Source organism: Suillus paluster (assembly GCF_016628075.1).
Source record: "Suillus paluster strain FC165 chromosome Unknown EDB91scaffold_53, whole genome shotgun sequence".
Classification (NCBI taxonomy): domain Eukaryota; kingdom Fungi; phylum Basidiomycota; class Agaricomycetes; order Boletales; family Suillaceae; genus Suillus; species Suillus paluster.
Window position 1 is genome coordinate 266,529 of NW_024537613.1, and position 15,522 is coordinate 282,050.

General features: G+C 50.7%; 9 protein-coding genes across 9 annotated transcripts; 4 read left to right on the forward strand and 5 right to left on the reverse strand.

Moving 5' to 3' along the window:
• Window positions 1-1,012: 1,012 nt before the first annotated feature.
• Window positions 1,013-1,968, reverse strand: EDB91DRAFT_1084457 (uncharacterized protein; the record flags this gene model as incomplete). The annotated part of the gene is made up of 4 exons (XM_041315763.1): window positions 1,013-1,285; window positions 1,325-1,541; window positions 1,618-1,640; window positions 1,837-1,968. The coding sequence occupies 4 exons, from the start codon at window positions 1,966-1,968 to the stop codon at window positions 1,013-1,015; spliced, it is 645 nt and encodes a 214-aa protein (XP_041174351.1).
• Window positions 1,969-2,116: 148 nt separating this feature from the next.
• EDB91DRAFT_1084458 (uncharacterized protein) lies at window positions 2,117-3,389 on the reverse strand (the record flags this gene model as incomplete). The annotated part of the gene is made up of 3 exons (XM_041315764.1): window positions 2,117-2,964; window positions 3,166-3,287; window positions 3,343-3,389. The coding sequence occupies 3 exons, from the start codon at window positions 3,387-3,389 to the stop codon at window positions 2,117-2,119; spliced, it is 1,017 nt and encodes a 338-aa protein (XP_041174352.1).
• Window positions 3,390-3,667: 278 nt separating this feature from the next.
• Window positions 3,668-4,251, reverse strand: EDB91DRAFT_1084459 (uncharacterized protein; the record flags this gene model as incomplete). Its single annotated transcript, XM_041315765.1, has 2 exons — window positions 3,668-4,066; window positions 4,114-4,251. 2 exons carry the CDS (start codon window positions 4,249-4,251, stop codon window positions 3,668-3,670), a joined length of 537 nt encoding a protein of 178 aa, XP_041174353.1.
• A 308-nt stretch (window positions 4,252-4,559) lies between these two features.
• EDB91DRAFT_1251413 (uncharacterized protein) lies at window positions 4,560-5,899 on the forward strand (the record flags this gene model as incomplete). The annotated part of the gene is made up of 4 exons (XM_041323377.1): window positions 4,560-4,665; window positions 4,724-5,326; window positions 5,372-5,581; window positions 5,634-5,899. 4 exons carry the CDS (start codon window positions 4,560-4,562, stop codon window positions 5,897-5,899), a joined length of 1,185 nt encoding a protein of 394 aa, XP_041174354.1.
• A 340-nt stretch (window positions 5,900-6,239) lies between these two features.
• On the reverse strand, window positions 6,240-8,177 carry EDB91DRAFT_1084461 (uncharacterized protein; the record flags this gene model as incomplete). The annotated part of the gene is made up of 5 exons (XM_041315766.1): window positions 6,240-7,183; window positions 7,253-7,297; window positions 7,351-7,457; window positions 7,511-7,917; window positions 7,971-8,177. The coding sequence occupies 5 exons, from the start codon at window positions 8,175-8,177 to the stop codon at window positions 6,240-6,242; spliced, it is 1,710 nt and encodes a 569-aa protein (XP_041174355.1).
• Window positions 8,178-8,349: 172 nt separating this feature from the next.
• Window positions 8,350-11,858, forward strand: EDB91DRAFT_1084462 (uncharacterized protein; the record flags this gene model as incomplete). The annotated part of the gene is made up of 12 exons (XM_041315767.1): window positions 8,350-8,613; window positions 8,662-8,811; window positions 8,843-8,930; window positions 8,974-9,339; window positions 9,504-9,958; window positions 10,132-10,405; window positions 10,558-10,647; window positions 10,695-10,816; window positions 10,840-10,892; window positions 11,036-11,288; window positions 11,389-11,515; window positions 11,572-11,858. The coding sequence occupies 12 exons, from the start codon at window positions 8,350-8,352 to the stop codon at window positions 11,856-11,858; spliced, it is 2,529 nt and encodes an 842-aa protein (XP_041174356.1).
• Window positions 11,859-12,016: 158 nt separating this feature from the next.
• EDB91DRAFT_1251417 (uncharacterized protein) lies at window positions 12,017-12,889 on the reverse strand (the record flags this gene model as incomplete). Its single annotated transcript, XM_041323378.1, has 3 exons — window positions 12,017-12,277; window positions 12,327-12,641; window positions 12,695-12,889. The coding sequence occupies 3 exons, from the start codon at window positions 12,887-12,889 to the stop codon at window positions 12,017-12,019; spliced, it is 771 nt and encodes a 256-aa protein (XP_041174357.1).
• Window positions 12,890-13,144: 255 nt separating this feature from the next.
• Window positions 13,145-14,295, forward strand: EDB91DRAFT_1251418 (uncharacterized protein; the record flags this gene model as incomplete). Its single annotated transcript, XM_041323379.1, has 4 exons — window positions 13,145-13,297; window positions 13,343-13,858; window positions 13,906-14,115; window positions 14,167-14,295. The coding sequence occupies 4 exons, from the start codon at window positions 13,145-13,147 to the stop codon at window positions 14,293-14,295; spliced, it is 1,008 nt and encodes a 335-aa protein (XP_041174358.1).
• Window positions 14,296-14,866: 571 nt separating this feature from the next.
• On the forward strand, window positions 14,867-15,462 carry EDB91DRAFT_1084465 (uncharacterized protein; the record flags this gene model as incomplete). The annotated part of the gene is made up of 3 exons (XM_041315768.1): window positions 14,867-15,023; window positions 15,072-15,309; window positions 15,366-15,462. 3 exons carry the CDS (start codon window positions 14,867-14,869, stop codon window positions 15,460-15,462), a joined length of 492 nt encoding a protein of 163 aa, XP_041174359.1.
• Window positions 15,463-15,522: the final 60 nt, after the last annotated feature.

A 15,522-nucleotide genomic window follows, 5' to 3' on the forward strand; every position in this document is an offset into this window, starting at 1 on the left:
GATGTCATTAATCAAAAATGAAGCATTGATGCCTGACAGGTCCTGATCCGACATATCTGGCATACCATCCCCAGAATCTCAACAGCAATAGTTTAAGTAGGCATCAACTAGACGATCCATCTGAAGGTTCCAATGAGTTTTGTGATCTTCTGTCTGTTCTCCCCGAGATTGTGGGTCAATGTGATGACTACAATGGGTGTTATCATCGGAAGAGTTGGATATAGTTGTGAACACATACTGACCAGTGAGATCCGCCAGTTGATGAGCAAGCTGTCATATACCAGATCTGAGCACCTCCAAACACATCCCTACCATTGGTCCGACCCCCTGTTCCCCCATCCGCTCCATCCATCCTTCTCCAACAATACACGAAGTACATCTCAGCAGGACTAGCCCTGCTACCTCCACCCGACCCTGCTCCACTCCTCCAACACTACCCCTGTTTCCTCCGACATTATATCCCCACATAATGCAGTGACATATTCCCTTACTTATAGGACAGCCCATGTTGACATTTCTCCATAAGAGTCGGGCCAACCCACCATGGGCCCACATTACTATGTACCCCTTACTTAAGGGATGGGCCCACATGTGAGATTATCACTGCATATACTGGGTGGGCCTGGTGGTAGTTAATACCTGTGGCTCAGGGGTGGGCCTGCACTATACACTTTGTGGAACCCAATAATATAATGGATAGTAGTGTTATGGTATATGCTATCACTATTGAATGTTACCTTGCCGGGGTGGGACAATCGCCGATGGGTGCCAAATCCCCCAATTGATCACTGTCCATACTGGGACCGCCGAGAGTATTTATGACCGCCATTCCGGTCACCAACAGCATGTTGCAGTGGCAAATATTTGTGGGCGGCAATGAGTTAGGAGAGTGGTCTTTCTGGGCATATCCCACATGCAGTCAAAGCCGGCAACCTTCAGTAATCTGTATGTATCAGCAACTATTGGTTTGCTAGGGACATCTGTTATATATGTATTTAAATGTTAGAACCTCTCAAGTCCTGATTTTGGTGCCGCTGACTATTGAGTTGTACCGTGAGTAGTCAGCTCGGGGCATATCTACAAACTCATGTACATCATCCCTCATATACCACACCCAGGCTATTCGGCCGGTGTCCATATCCACCCCATGCCTGATAATTCTCCCTGAACCAACAGCCATGGCGCCTGGACCATAGACAATTTCAATCCCTATATTCGGCATCTTCATCCTTGCCGCTCCATAATTGCCGATGCTAGTCATGACATTGAACCATTGGGGATGGGACTAAGGATCCCGGTGCAAGGGTGAGCGCCGGTTGCATACAACGGCGACAGCTGTAAATACGGATGCCCACTCTCTGAGGCGAGCACCCATTTCATCCAATTTCTTTTCTGCTGCCCCGAGGCCAAGGGCCAGCTGTGTTGCTAATGATGCCCGATAGAGGTCAGGGTGCATGACTCTCAAGGCGGCAGCAATGAGCGCCGCCGGTCTCTGCATTGCCTGACAAAGACCTTCCATCTCGTTTAAGAGTTGCCGAGACCTGCGGGATGAAACTTAGGAGCCTGGGATGAATGAGCATTGCCGAGGCAAGCTGTCGGGATGTGAACCAAACTTACCAGATGGGTTTGTAAAAATCATGCTGGAGACAGGTTAATGCACCCCGGGGTGAGTCTGTGCTCACTGGGCTCAGTTGGATTCATGGGTCCTCCATTTACCACCAGTCTCTGCACCATGTGACACTTGTAGCCAGCAGGGCCAACATATTCGCAGTCGCCACCGCCATGTCATTCTAAGATTTGTCAAAAAAATCAATGGCGGTGACGGGGGCAACTGACCTGTATGTCTATATCGATAGCTCCAGGGGAGATACCAGAGGATGATGACACCAAACTTATCGCAAACAACTGCAGGCCGATCGAGGAGGATTTGATGGTCTGGCAGATATCGGGAATGGAGGTTTTCTTCATGATCAGGTTTTGTGCCGTTCTCCATCATCTGCAATGCATCTGCATACCTGGCAACATCGAATTTTATTGTAACTAATGCTGGTATATAGCATGGATGAACATCAAATGATACACTAAGAAAAATGTACAATGTAATGAAAATAAATGTCTAGTTCTGGGGGCCCCTGCCCAATGCCAACTCGCCAAAGGCATGTGCACCTGCATGAGAACTGCCAGTGATCTGATTGTGAGATCGACTGGCAGAGAGACCGCCAGCTCCATTCCAGCCAGAACCACCGGCGACATTGCCTACTGATGGGCCTCCCATGGCGGAAGCACCTGCAGGCAAGTTGAAGTATAAGCCCTCCATCGCTTGCATTTGGCCCATGCTGACCGGCATCATACTATGATTGCCACTGTACTGTGGGTTGGCATGATAGATTGGGCCGGGAAAGGGGGGAGATAGTGACTGGTTTTGACCGAGTACACAATGGCGAAGAGCGTTGTAGGCGTCCTGAAGGACGGCGGTGGCTTGTTCTTGCCAGGCCAATTGCGCCTGAGCCTGCTGGACTGTCTCATCGCGGGTCACCAACTCCTGTTGCATGACCTTCATTTGATTTTGAACTGCCTCCATGTTGGTGCGTACATCTTGCAGTGCACAGATGTTGGCATCTTGAGCGGCGAGCCAGTCGTTCAATGCATTCATGTTGGCGCGTACATCTTGCAGTGCACGGATGTTGGCATCTTGAGCGGCGAGCCGGTCATTCAATGCATTCAATAGGTCGGCAGTGGCGGTCTGCTGAGCTTGCAGTTTGACAAGTTCAGCCCGGGCACCATCGGCGGCGTGCTGGAGGCTCAGCCGCTTTGAAAGCGGTGCAGCGTTGTCATTCATCACCAACGTCATTGCCCTCAAGTCATTGACCATGGCATCTCCCTCAGAATCCACCTCCATTGAATGCTGGAGGGAGGGGACAACTGACTCCCTGGGAGGATCAAGTGTGTGGGGGGCGAGGATGACTTGGCAGGATCTGAGGAGCGACTATCGGGCGATAAAGTCGCAATCAGCGGCACGGAATATATGGGTGCATGGGGCGCTGCAGCATCACCTTCCATAAGGATATCTGGAATTGTCAGTGGCATGCATACAAAGGCAGAGAATGATATTACATTCTGTAGGGGGATGGCAGCGTGAATTCAAATGTGGCTGGCTAGGCTTACCCTTCAGCACCGGGGCGGTCTCAATCTTGGAGCGGGAACACTTAAGCTTCAGCCTTGAGCACTGGGCACAGGCTTTGAGTCCGGCGCCGGTGGCACCATATCCCTGACGACAAATAAAGGATCTGGAACATGGAAACTCAGCAGATGACATCCAGTAATCAATCGGGAATTACATACAATTTGATGCATTGGTCACATCGCGGCACCAACTCCGGAGCATCCATGGTCTACGGTGCCGGGTTGAGATCGACCAGAATCAGAAAACTTGGCACTTATAGCGCCTGGAATCATCCTGTAGCCCAATGGCCGGTGACGGCAATGGCACCTTCGCGACCTTTTGCTTCTTCAAGGTTGTTGCCTGTTGGGTGATAATCAACATGAACTTCATCTATTGAGCAAATAATTGGACACACCGGTGGTGGGGCGGAATTCTCAGATGATGATTCACAGGTCACCAGGCAGCGCTGGCGGTCGACTGGAACTGGAGTCCCTTCTCCTCTTCTCAATGGCCAGAGTACAGGCCTCGTCCCTGAACGTCTTCCACATCTTCTGGCGGCGGCACCACTTCCTTACCCTTACCCTTGTCTACTTTACCCTTCACCAGCTTCTTCTTCAATGCCGGCTTGGGCTTTGGCCTTGATGGGCCTGGTGCTGGCGTCGACTTTGTGACCCCGGCGGTGGATGTTGATGGCACCGGCCTGGATACAAAGAGGGTGCGGGCCTTGTCTTTCAATGGATGCTGCTGGACCCGGGGATCATCGGCGGTGATGTTCTTCCACATCGGCACACTAACAAAATGTTGCCGAGTGCGGTCCAGGTGTTCTAGCATCTCCATGGCTGCTGAGAGCAGGACCGGGGGGACCACAGTGGCCGAAATGCCATGGGTTTCAAAACCATGGGACTACTAGAAATCAGTATATGACCCGGTGCTAATAGGGAAATACCCACCAAGATATCCCCCACCTGCATAGCCAACCGAAGGTGTTCGGGGTTACTGTCCTGCAACGTCACCACACCTGCCAGTATTTGAATGACCTGAGCGGCAGCATCAATGAAAGCCTTGTTGGATGTCTCAGCAGAGGGCATGATGGGAGGAGGGATAAACTTGAAAGATGGGCGATGGGCGATGAAAGGACTGGTAATATGCCAGTAGGAAGCAATGAAATTTTAAAATGAGCGGTTCTCGGCACAGCAGGCAACTCCATGCGGCAATGTCTCAATTGAACAGAACCCATTTTGAAATCATGTGTCCAACTTCTGGCACTGACATGCTTTGTTTGGGTTGCTAAATTTAAAGTTCCGCGAACTTCCAGTCCAAAAAATCAGATATTTAACATGGCCAAATCCATCTGTTGTCACTTCATTTTTCATCCTTAAACTTTATTGAGAACGCCATGTCACCACCAGTGCAACGCCAAGTCCGATTCGATATTCCAATGGATACCGATGAGGAATCTCAATACAATGGTGAATCTAGATCACCAACATCCAATGCCTGCCGTGGGTAACACAGGTAAGTCTTGTCGCAGTCAGCCCATCTCATCTTACCAGACTTCAGCATTCTATTTTGGCTTTGGTGCGCCACCGCCACCGCCACCGCCGAGGTTTAACTTCAGCATGGACATCCCCATGTTGGCGGTGGAATCCGCATCTCCCACAATGCAGCAGCCATTGAATGTGGGATTTCAACTTCCCATCCAAGCGAAAACTCCACCGCCGTCCTCCACTCACCAGCCATTCAATTTGGGGTTTCAGCTCCCACCTCCCTCCACCCCGGCCCAAGCAGCACTACCTGCCGGCCCAGTCCAACAGCCGTTTAATTTGGGCTTTCAGCTCACCCCTTCCCCCACCTCACCCCAAGCAGAACTACCTGCCGGCCCAGTCAACAAGCTGTTTAATTTGGGCTTTCAACTCACCCCTTCCCCCACCCCGCCCCAAGCAGAACTACCTGCCGGCCCAGTCCAACAGCCATTTAACCTTGGCTTCCAACTCCCCATGCCCATCAACCACACACCGGCGGCAGCAAATGCTGCTCCGGCATTTAACTTGGGGTTCAATCTCCCCGTCCCGGCGACCCAGACACCAGAGGAAGAATCTGCTGCCATGGTGCCGGCAGTACAAACCACAGTCCGGCATGTGGGCTATGCCACCAACAACAGACGTAAGTTCGCTTCACATATATTAATCAATTCTGACCCTCCAGCAGCGTTCCAGTTCAACTGTGAGCCTCTCTCACCCATAGGAGATTGGAATCCGGTGCTGATCCGAGCACCATCGCCGATTCATGCTGATGGCCCATCTGCTACCATGCAGCCGGCACCTGTTGCACCGCCTGTGAGGCCAACATTAGCATCTTTAGTTGGCGATGCCAAGCAAGCGGTGATCGACATTGTCAGACGCCTCCAAGGAGAGGAATGTAAGCCACATCTCCGCATAGTTGTATAAAGAGTTTAACTCATCTTAACCAGTTGATCAAGTGGCGGCGATGATGGTCGGCGGGTCCTTAGGTGTCGGCGAGAGCATCCGGGACCCTAAGCCTGACGAGGTCTTGGACAGCAACTGGATTCTGATGTTGGCGTTCTGTGAAATCCGAGACAGGCTGACCAGGATCTTCAAAGACATGATTAGCTTGCATCATATGGCACAGGTCCAGGATCGGGTCGCCCCAATGGTGACCACCCTATTGGCTGAGGTGGAGAGAGCAGAGGAATTGATTTCCGACTCTGATGAGTAGACAGATACCATCTCAATTTGTTAAATGTATCCTGTACTATATCACTGGTTCACCGGTGACTCAATTTAAATGTACTATATTACCATACCCACATGGATCAGTGAAATGATCAGCGGCAGCACCTAAAATCCCATTTTAAACAAGCAGGTATAACATGCCACATGGCATCAATCCAGCAGCAACATCTCTGGATTTGATACTGGCGGTGCTCACAATGGGAGATAGTATAAGATGCCGGAGGTACTGGTATTGACAGGCATCTAGTGCAATTATGGAGCTGGCATAGGATGGTATTTCGATTGTAGCTCATATACATGATCATTATGATAGGCGGCAATGATCACTTCCTACTCCATTTGGCTTTTGGAGCTTCAGCAACCACTGCCTTGCTCCTGGTTCTCCTAGCCGGTGTGCCACTGATAGGAGCGGTGGTACAGCGTTTTGATGCCTTGGTTGGTGGCTCATTCTCAGCGGCGGCACGGCGTTTTGATGCCTTGGCCGGCGGCTCATTCTCCACATTGGAATGAAGACCTTGCCTTGTGGTGTGTGGACCTGATTTTGCCGGTTCATGCGCTGTGTTGAGTGGAACTTTGATATTGCTGGTCACCTTTGACCTGACTGGAGGTGTTGCCTTGGCATATCCGCCGGTGGAATCATTGATTTGAGGCGCAAGGTTATCAGATGCCAAGTCATCACCGGGGCTGTCACTGGATACCAGCGGCAGGCCTCTCTGAGTTACCTTTGGAAGGAATGATTCATCCCTGTCATTGGCAGACATTGAAGCCTCCTGATCTTCGTCGGCAGATGACTGATGCTTCTCTTCCACTTCTTCCTCATCACCGCTTTGCTCATGGTGTGTTGAGGCACGTTTGCGCTTACCGGTGTTCTGACCATGCCGAGTAGCTCGCTGCACTGCCTTGTGGAAAGATTTTGCGTGTGTCTCCATCTCGCCGTCGGTGTCTTTCCAAGCTTTGAAACAGAAGGTTGGGCAAAGCTTCTTTTCCTGTTGGTGATGCCAGAAATACAACAGAGCGGTGGCATCTGCTTTGTCCATCTTTGAAGGTTCCACCAACTGCACGTTGGCGGGCCAGTAGGTGTTGTCAAAGAAATCTGATTGGCTCTTCACCAAGTCACCCCATGGCACCGCCACCACTGCTTTGTCTTTTCCCATGCACATCCCTGTTGAAATCACTACGCGGTGGTATACCGAAGGAGACTTAAACTGACTGTAGTGCCTAGTGAGGAATGACCGAATGATATGCTGTTGATCGCTGCGTTTCCAGCCTGTGGTGTTGGGGAGCATTGGCCACCCATCATCATCCTCCTCCAGTTCGAGGAGTTTTCACGGCACACGTTTCTTGGTCGTCACCACCTGGGGGACATCTTCATCCTGGACGTCTGGATATTTGTTAATTAGAACGCCGCTTCATTCTCTTGAATTGGCATCTCACCGAATTGCTTGCCGGCATATTGCTGCCAGTCTGGCATGAAGTTCCCTTCCCAGTCCCTTGTCTTCAAAAAGCTTTCGCCGCCGCCAAACTGCTCATTGAAGTCATGTCTTTAACAAGTTTAGATCTGGCTGACCGGCGGTAGAGTTCAAACAACACTCACACTCCTAACATTAGTTTGCCTTCCCAGTTCTGCCATGCCGACATCACGAAGATCCTCATTCCAGCCTGCTTGAACATCTCCATCACAAAATGCTTGATCATGTCGGCGCCTTTGGTTTCGGTGACATTGGCTTGGATGTCGGGTGGCACAGCTTCATTGTTCCACTTCTCTGCCATCACTCTCGCCTCTTCCTTCTCCTCTGCCGACAGACCGGCGAGCACAGTCTTTGTGGCCTCCGGCCACTTGGTGATCATCCCCTCACTCCCAGGAGTTTCTCCAGTCTCCTCTCGTATCTGGGCTTTGTTCTGCTCAATAAACACCCGGTGAGCCGTCCATTTCTTGCCATACTTGATGAGAGGCTTTGGAGCCTTCCAGCGACACTGGTTGTAGAGCCATTCCTTGTAGGTCTGTTGGCCGAAATAAATAGCTAGAGCATGTATATATGTACACTGGCACATACCTTTTTCCGGCTTTTGAGCATGGCTTTGTCACGAGTGGGAGCTTGGAGGCAAGCTTCCCTGTGGATGGCATTCAATACATTCTGTCTCTGTTTACCTTTCACAGTCCTCCAGTCCTCGAGGTGGGTCTTGAGGACCGCAATTTCCACCTTGATCAAGGGAAGCTTTGTCTGCTGGGGGACAATGACAGGGGATTCACTCTGAGCCATTTTGTGAGATGGTTGATGGTCTGAATGGTGGGATATTGAAAATTGTAGGTTCCCATGACCCTTACTCGGATCCCTCGGTTCCTATGACATTTCATCTTATGTACATATAGCTACATGATAACTGTCAACACAATGCATCAGCCTGCTATTCACATACCATTGGCTTTAGCACATGAGGGGCTCTAAAGTGCAGGAGTGGACTCCTACCAGCAATATTCATCTGGTGGAATGGAAGAAAACAGTTTGGACCAGGAAAGCAACAGGGAAATGGGTAGAGAGACCCAAGATTCGAAAAATCCAATCAGTTCCGGCCACCCCTACCAAGTCATCATCGAAGCAGTGGCCATCCGAGGATATGCTATTTCTCGGTGGAGATGATTGGGTCGGCGACCTCAACCAGCAGGATTTCATACCCCTGCCGCTACCAACATCCATGGTAAGCCCTGCCCGGCAGCCATAGGATCTCGTTCTGTCTCTCACTCAGCTTGTTTCAAGAGTCAGAATGACTATCTTCGGCAATGGGTCCCAAGGACCAATAGATATCTCAGCATACTCCTTGAGCGAGAAGCTCCTGCTGACCGGTCTTGCATCATTTGTGGGTCCGATGGTGTCTACAAATGTCACAACTGCTTCGGTGAGCCTCTATTTTGCACAAATTGTTGCAGGACGGAGCACCAGAGGCTGCCCTTCCATTGGATCAGTCAATGGACCGGTGGTTTCTTCAAGGACTGTTGCCTGGTGAAGACTGGTCTAGTGATTTCACTCAGGCACAGCAGAAATCCTTGCCCATGCCAAGACTATGGGGTCGATGATGCTGATGAAGGATTTTTTGCTGCCGCCGACACCGACACCGACACCGACACCGAGCATGCGACGACACCAACCGCCAATGCGTCAAAGAACAATCACGATCTGTCTACTGGAGTGCCATTCATAAAGAATGACAAGACCATGACGACAATAGTGGACAAGTCTGGAGTACACACTCACATCATCAAGTATTGCATGTGTGCCGATGCTCCAAGCGCCGACCTACAGCTGTTTCGATTAGGCTTGTTTCCTGCATCCTTTACCCAACCAAAGACCACTTTCACTTTTGATGTATTGGACGACTTCTTACTGGATAATTTGGAGTGCGGCACGTCAGCAATGAATTATTACAGTAAGTTGAGGAGGATGACAACCAATGTTTTTCCGCATTTGGTGCCGGTGAGAGCATTCATCCATCAGCAGCCTTGTAAAGTTAACAATTCGGCAGGACCGCTACCAGGAGCTCATGAGGGTGGCCAGGCAGTGGCAGCAACTGAAGCTGTTGAAATGGAACAGGCTTCGGCCACGAGGAAAAAGACGTTGAACCTGGTGATCTCGCTCTCTTCTGCCTGGCATGTCCCCAGCCGGGAATTAATGTGACATTGCCGACTGAAGAAGGCGCGGCAGAGATCAACAGAGAATCAGATCTGGAGACGCTGAGTTGGCTCTATTCAAGATCGCTGGTCATGGATGGCAACTTCAAAGCAGAGCATATGCATGCGGCGAATCCCATTGATGAAGTCCCCCTCATGGATGGACGTGGTTTCATGGTCGGCGATGGCAAATACAAGGCGCATCTGGCACTGGCAAAGGACGCATGTTCAACGGTCCGAGTGCAACAATCACTGCGCAGTGAATCAAGCCAATGCATCCCGTCACAGACTGGAGGCAACCGGCATTGGCGGATGTGCCTGTGCAAGGCATGGCTGCTTCGTCCCACATGCAATGGTGGATTTTCAGAAGGGAGAAAGGTATGCAATTAGTGTATCTATGGCTTGAGAGCCTCGCCGATGCTCACCAGGCAGATGAACATGGACTATGCTTTGTGCGAGGCATTGAAACACAATGCCAGGCGGCATCCGGCGCGCACTGACATTTTATGATGTTAATTGCCAGTACAATAAGTATCTAAAGGATCGGGTAGCTGACAGGCCCCTATTTGCAAATTCAAGAGCAGATGGAGATAATCCTGGGGATAGGTCTATGGCATGTTCATGGCCACCAAGACAGCTGCTATGTTCGCTATGCTTCTAACTTTATCGCCGGCGCCACCAGAATTGACGGCGAGATCATGGAGACCCTTTGGGCGCCGTTGAACATAATCTCTCCTTCGGCACGGGGGATGGGGACCCCTCACCGCAAGGAGTGCCTGGATTACCAAATGAATGATTGCAATTTCATGAAAATGATCAGGATGAGTGGGTGCTCCATTGGTCCTCAATCAATTTGCTCACCGGATCATGCAGGCAAGGCCCTTTGCCGGAAATTCAGGCAAGCTGTGAAAGGGCTCGCCGACAGTAGGGAAGCCTTTGAAAAGCTGGATCAGAGTGCCGACTGAAAACAATGTCAGGGACTGGGGGGAACAGGAGAGGCTGGCACAGGAACAGGCGTAGCACTGATCCAAAGGCAATGGACATTTATGAAGTCCAACTGCAGAAAGGTATGAGCCGATGATATCGCCAAAATCAAGGCTGACTGGCAAGATAGCTCCGACCAGGAAAGAACAGGAATTGAGGTTGCTGGAGGAAAATGGCCAGCAACCTGCTCCTGCCCGCCGGAGGGGAGCGGCAACATGGCTGGCAGAAGGGCTTTCCATCGAGGAGGCACAGGTGACTCTCCACATGGACGTTAGGAGGCTAGGGCGGCGTCCGACAGAGAACCAATGACTGGAGATCGGGCGGCGTTGTGAGAGACTGCAAGGAGACATTGACCGTTGGTCGGTGACATTCATCGGCGACTGGGTTTGGCGATGCCGACCTCCACATGATGGAGCACGAGCTGCTGATCCTTCAAGAAGACTCAGATGATGAAACAGCTGATGAATTTAGACTGTTTGAGCTAGAAAAGGTTGTAATACCATTGCCGTCCAATTTGGGCCAGGGGAGATGCACCGAGCTCGGCGCTGCGGATATGATCCATCAAGAACATGTCCTCCGCGAAGGACAGGCCAATGACGCCTTGCACAATATCAGAGTGCACTTGGCAGACAAGGCGGTCATCTTCCGAAAGACAGTCAGAACGGCAAAGTCGCAAGCAAAGTCCACCAGAGCTTGGGCCCAGATCCATGCAGTGGACCGGGCGGTAAGCATCAACGCAAGCGTCTATTCCAAGTGCCGGTCTCAACTCGGCAAACTCGGCGCCGCCGACATTTTGCTGAACAGATACCGGCCATTGCTTAAAGAACATCTCCAGGTCAGCACCGCCGTCGCCAGATCCCAATGCCAGAGGCCAGAGAAACTCCATGTTGGCTTGGTTCTGGTCTATGGATGTGGAGGGAGACTCTGATAGCAGTGATTGGTTGAATGAATGTAAGGTCTTCACATGTCCTTCGCCGGGCACTGCTGATCCTGCCGACAATCTTCAGTTTACCAGGTGCATTGGCTCCGTGCCAAGGCTCTAAGAGACAGGTGGGAGGAGGAAATGCTACTTGTGCAGCATGAAATGAATTGGACATACAACTTCTTCTTGCACAAAGCCGAGCAATGGATCCTTCTGGCTACCATCTCAAAAGCCGCCGACAAGGTGGGACACCTTGCCTATGCGGCACGGCAGTGCAAAATGTATCAGCGCCTGTATGAGGATTCCCGGGATGCATTTGAAGTTGCAAAGGCAGCCTGGAACCCAATGCATATTATGCCGGCGGTCTTATAGTAGACTTCAGATTGATACCTGCTGACATTCAGTGTAGCAATAAATGATCAAATTCAAGTGGTTTCCGCCGGCATCAATCAATGGTTGAACACTGACTTTCTATAGTGTAGTCTAATGATCCTAGGGCTAATCTTGTATGTAAAGTTATTGTAGGTAATTTAATCTTGTTCCACTTTCAAATATTTCACTAGGAGTTCAGTGGCGGCGATGGCGTCGCGTACATCTTCACCCAATGTGGTCTCCATTCTCATCAAGGAGGCAGCTACAAGCCTTGCCTCCACTACCTTGTTCTCCAACATCGTGATGATGTGCGCCCTTCCTTGTGTGACCCCAGCTTGAATGGTGGCCAATTGCTGTGCCACCGGCATTGATCTTGCCTGCACCAATGTCGCCGGGGTTATCAACATGCGGCCTTCTGGCTAGATTGCACTGTAAGGCGGCGGCATAGTTGAAATGAGGATGACTTACCAATTGCTCAAAGTGGTCTGCAACCATCTGCACGACTTGCTTCCAACCAGGGTACCGGGACGTGAAAGTCCTGTAGTCTACCGCATCGAAAGCGGTGTTCCACCAGTCCATGGGATATATGTTGACAACCCAACCTGTGACCCAGGCGCCGGAGGGCTCCACTGGCAACTTCATAAAGTTGTCATAGAGCTCTCGGTAGGTCAGGAGCTCCATTGAGCTCATGCCGAGGATCCTGACGAACCATCGGAGGTTGCAGGACAAGGGAGGGCAGATGCTTAAGCCTTCACAATAAGCGACCCAAGGCAAGAAAAAAACCTGACCGGTGATTGATAAACTTAGATGGATGAAACAAGAATTTGAAGACTTACCTCGCCCTCCCACATGAGGTACTTGCTAATAATTAGGACCGTCGCCGATGACGGCATGGTGTTCTCCAGGGATCGGCGTATAGCCAGCAAGCGGGACCCAGCGAACTCAAATATGTTTGCCATGTCGGCAAGATCGAAAGTGGGACGCTCGCTGGTTGGACTTAAGCACTTGGTGGCACCGGTGATGTTGGACATGATTGGATATTTGGAATATGATGATTGGCGAATGGGAATTTATATTGTTTGCTGTAATCGGAACATACCGAAGTGAATTGCGGATCATGCTGAAATTGTGATTTGCAGATTTCCATTGTGCATTAGCCCAATATGGAAATTTATTGCATGTGTGACATAATCAGCCGCCACATTAGTTCACATTGGACTTGTATTTCTTCATCATCGCAGTTCATCGCCGCCCCTCATCTTAACACCATTACCACCATTATCACCATGACCACCGTAGTTAACTGGGCTGCTAACAAAGCCAATGCTGGTTTCCTCAATGCAGCCAACAAGGTTGAACATCTTCTGGGGCAGGCTCTCCAATTGAAGCCTGCCGATCCCAAACACATCGCAATTGCGATGGAGATGGTCGCATCTCTTGTAAGTCTTGTTACTTTTAAGTTTCAAATTCTCTAATCTTCATAGAGTTTTACCTTCAGCAGCTACGCCTATTCAGCAACCTCTGTGCCACCCATGGTGCTCTCTGCCACCGCAGAGATTCATGAGCACCTGGACGACTCCTCCTGCAATGTTGTCAGTGCCCCGGTCTGGTCCAACATTCGCCCAGACGATCCGCAGAGCCAGCATAGCCTGCTTTACCCCCTCACTCTTGCCTATGGCAAACCCCCACCACCCACCAATCCTCCTGTTGCCGGTCCATCTGGATCCAACACCGCAGTCACCCAGGATGCCAATGTCCTTGCAGGCAAGGGCAAAGGCAAGGCAAGGCAAGATCCTGAGGCTGAACCAACAGAACAGCGTGGCCGCGGTATGGAACGCAAGCAACTCCGGTGCATGAGCGCCCCCCGCAGTCAGAGTCGCGCGCCGAAGGCAAAATGGCCGTGTGCCACCTCCAAGGCCATGATCACCAGCAAGGACGAAAGGGAGTTGGACATGGCCAACATTCCCCAACAGCAACCGGCGCCGGAGGCCAGGAAGAAGGTAAGTATTCCTTATTGACTTTGTATGTGATTTAACCTCCCCGGCAGGCATCCTTGCCCACCAGACTTCCTCCTGCCCTCAAGAAGACCTGGTCGCAAAGCAAGTCATTCACCGTCACCAGCGACGATGAGGAGGATACCAAGCCGACGCCCAAACCTCCACCGAAGAAGAAGAAGACGTATGTGGAGATTGACAATGAGATGACGGCGAACATTGGCCCAGTGCCGAAGATGGGCATGCCATATGTTCAGGTTCCGGTAAGTGTTTCCTCCCATCTGGCATTCACCTTCTAATGATATGAAATGTAGCCCGCACCATCAGCTATTGCCGGCAATGACGCTGCTGATCCCAACACATGGTCGCCAGGTTGCAGCCCCTGCGTCCACCAAGGGCTTATATGCCTCCAAGGCTACAACAACTCTGGTGCGGCCACCTGAGTGGCACCATCTAAATTACTAATAAGTAATTATGTCAGGTACCTGGACCCTTTACTAACTAGTAGCGTGTAGCTACGTTCCACTATACCAGCAATAAAACCAGTAAACCAGCATTACCTTGGGCTAGTCAGCGTCCTCGTCTTACTTAATATGACCACGGCTGTTCTCGGTGGCAATGAGTCACCCCCACCTAATCCCGAATAGCGTCATCGACCGTTTTCCCACCATTGTCACTGCGTCTGCTTATCACCTGCTTAGCTGCCCATCATCCCCAACGACGAGCTCAACATATGGCTTATCTGCGCCTGTTTCTCAGCAGTTTTTTCAGGACTTCTTTCTAATGGTCCCGTCTCATCTCCTCCTCCTCCTCCTCCTCATCACGCCCTCAAACCAGCGGTAATGTATGATATACAATGTCTATCATGAAATCTTACTGACTAATCTCTTACACGTCTTAGACCATGACTCTACTACACACTGCTATCATCAAACAATAAGTCACAGTGTGCAAGGTGAGTGTTCCCACAGTCCCTTCCTCTCAACCTTCAAGCTCTGTAGCAGGTGTTTGACAATGAATACTGGCAAGCGGAAACGCCTCTCCACAATAACGCGGGTGCGCGAGACTTGTGTTCTCGAGACGGGATCGTCAAAGACTACCAGAGCAACCCTGACTCAAGTATGGAGGGACCGGTTAGCATTTGAAGAAGAGCAGCGTGTCGCCAACATCCGTATGTCCACCTACTATTCTTTTAACGATCTTTTCTAACTCTATGTAGAGTTAACAGCCAAGACACGGCAACTCCTTGCAGAGGCAGCACTCGAAGCTGGCCGGACATCAGCCAGGGACTCTGCACGTTCTCCTGAGTATGAGAATTGGGACCATGCCAACTATGATGAGAATGGGGCCGAGGATGATGATATCGACACTCAACACAATGATGGCAGTGAGGATGACGAGGGTGATGTTGCAAAACAAGATGCTCTCAGTGCCACTCACGCACAAGTAATTTTTTGGTAAGTCAAGCCCTTCGTTCTCTTAACATCTATCTCACAATGTATTAGTTTGCAAGGCAGGAAGAATTTGCGGCATCGAGCGCCTCATACTCGTCTCCTATGCAATCAACAGATGCATGCTGCATGGTCCCATCAAATGACGGACCTGGTTGATGCCTTTTTGTTGTGGAAGTACCGGGGCGTTCAAACGAGTGATATACCAGGGTCAATTTT